The sequence below is a fragment of the Branchiostoma belcheri genome, unplaced genomic scaffold (assembly GCF_001625305.1).
Source record: "Branchiostoma belcheri isolate BF01 breed outbred unplaced genomic scaffold, Haploidv18h27 scaffold16, whole genome shotgun sequence".
NCBI classification, from domain to species: Eukaryota; Metazoa; Chordata; class Leptocardii; order Amphioxiformes; family Branchiostomatidae; genus Branchiostoma; species Branchiostoma belcheri.
The window spans coordinates 3,088,510-3,089,841 of record NW_017803046.1 but is presented as its reverse complement, the minus strand read 5'-3'; the positions used below and the strand labels follow the sequence as shown (position 1 = coordinate 3,089,841).

The following is a 1,332-nucleotide window of genomic DNA, read 5'->3' as shown; positions in this document are numbered from 1 at the left end:
TCCCTTTATTTCGGCCAATTTCTACTATTTTTCCAGCGATCCGCGGAGCCTGGTAGAGGCTAAACATTGGTATGAAGCAACCCTGAAAAGAGATTGGATGACTTGACAACGCTTCTGAAACTTGATCAGAAAATAACTTAAGAAGTTATTTGTAGCTGTCATTTCATGTAATGTTAGCCTGGTATATACATCATGTATATACGGTACGCATTCAACGTAGCTATTCCCGCTCCAATACGCTATTCTAATCGCTTCACTGTAGGCCATTTGGCAGGTAATGGATGAAAGGTGTGAACCTTACCTTGATTACATGTATATGATGGACATCAGGCTAATGTTATATATGGGTGTTGTGTGTAAATTGCAGAGCACAATCTCGACGCCATCCATGACATCACAGTCGGCTATCCTAACGGGAAGGCTCAGAGGGAGGCGGACCTGCTCGCCGGCCGCTTCCCGGAGGAGGTCCACTTCCAGGTGCGGCGCCACCCCCTCCACACCCTCCCCACATCCCCCGGGCAACTCGAGCAGTGGTGCACCACCCTGTGGGCGCAGAAGGAACTGCAGCTGAAGGAATTCTATCAGAAGAAGAAGTTTCCTGACACAAATGTGCTGGAGGGAGGAACATCGGGCGATCCGCTGCGAGAACTAAAAATGAGAGCCCTCCTCTGGCTTTCAGTACCTTTCTTCCTGACTGTTATACTTGTCGTACCGTATCTGATGGCCACCTCGACATCTTTTCTCATCTCAGCCGTCGTCATCTGTGCCTTTTACATCGTGCAGCGCGCGGTGTTCGGTGGAGCAGAGCATTTCCAGATAGATCTGTACAACGCGCTCCACAAAACATAACCTCAAAGTCGGAATCATTTATTGTGGAAGAAAGCAGGAAATCTAGAATCAGCTTTCTCACAGATTATAAATCTATATTTGTGTTATTACAGTAGTTATGTATTTGGAAATCCAGTAGATACAAGTCGGTGAATGGGTCCATGTAGGGGTTCTAGCTATCCTAGTAAAACTGACTTCTCTCATCAGACTTTAAAAGTGCACAATGGAAGTATTTGTAGATAAAAATACTTCAACGTTGCTATATTGTTTTGTTACAAAAAGTGCCAATTACGGAAAAAATGTGTCAAACCATCACCCAAAGTTTTTGTTGCTCAATTAAACATTTTACAGAGCTCCTTTCTCTCTTTTCTTTCTCAGTGTTACTGTACTGCCGTTTCTTGATGTTCCGACAGGGGGTGAGGTCAGTTAGCTGTCGTCCGTATTGCCTTGTTAGCGTCCGTTTAGCGTTTCTAAAACAACATTGCTTGATAAACTCGCCCCCCC

General features: G+C 45.0%; 1 protein-coding gene across 1 annotated transcript in view; it reads left to right on the top strand.

Moving 5' to 3' along the window:
- LOC109466192 (lysocardiolipin acyltransferase 1-like) overlaps positions 1 to 879 on the top strand; it is a 5,215-nt gene extending 4,336 nt beyond the window's left edge. The window contains exon 6 of the mRNA XM_019763859.1: positions 368 to 879. Within this exon, the coding sequence (XP_019619418.1) occupies positions 368 to 849 (482 nt within the window). The 3' untranslated portion in view covers positions 850 to 879. The remainder of the gene's footprint in view (positions 1 to 367) is intronic.
- Positions 880 to 1,332: the final 453 nt, after the last annotated feature.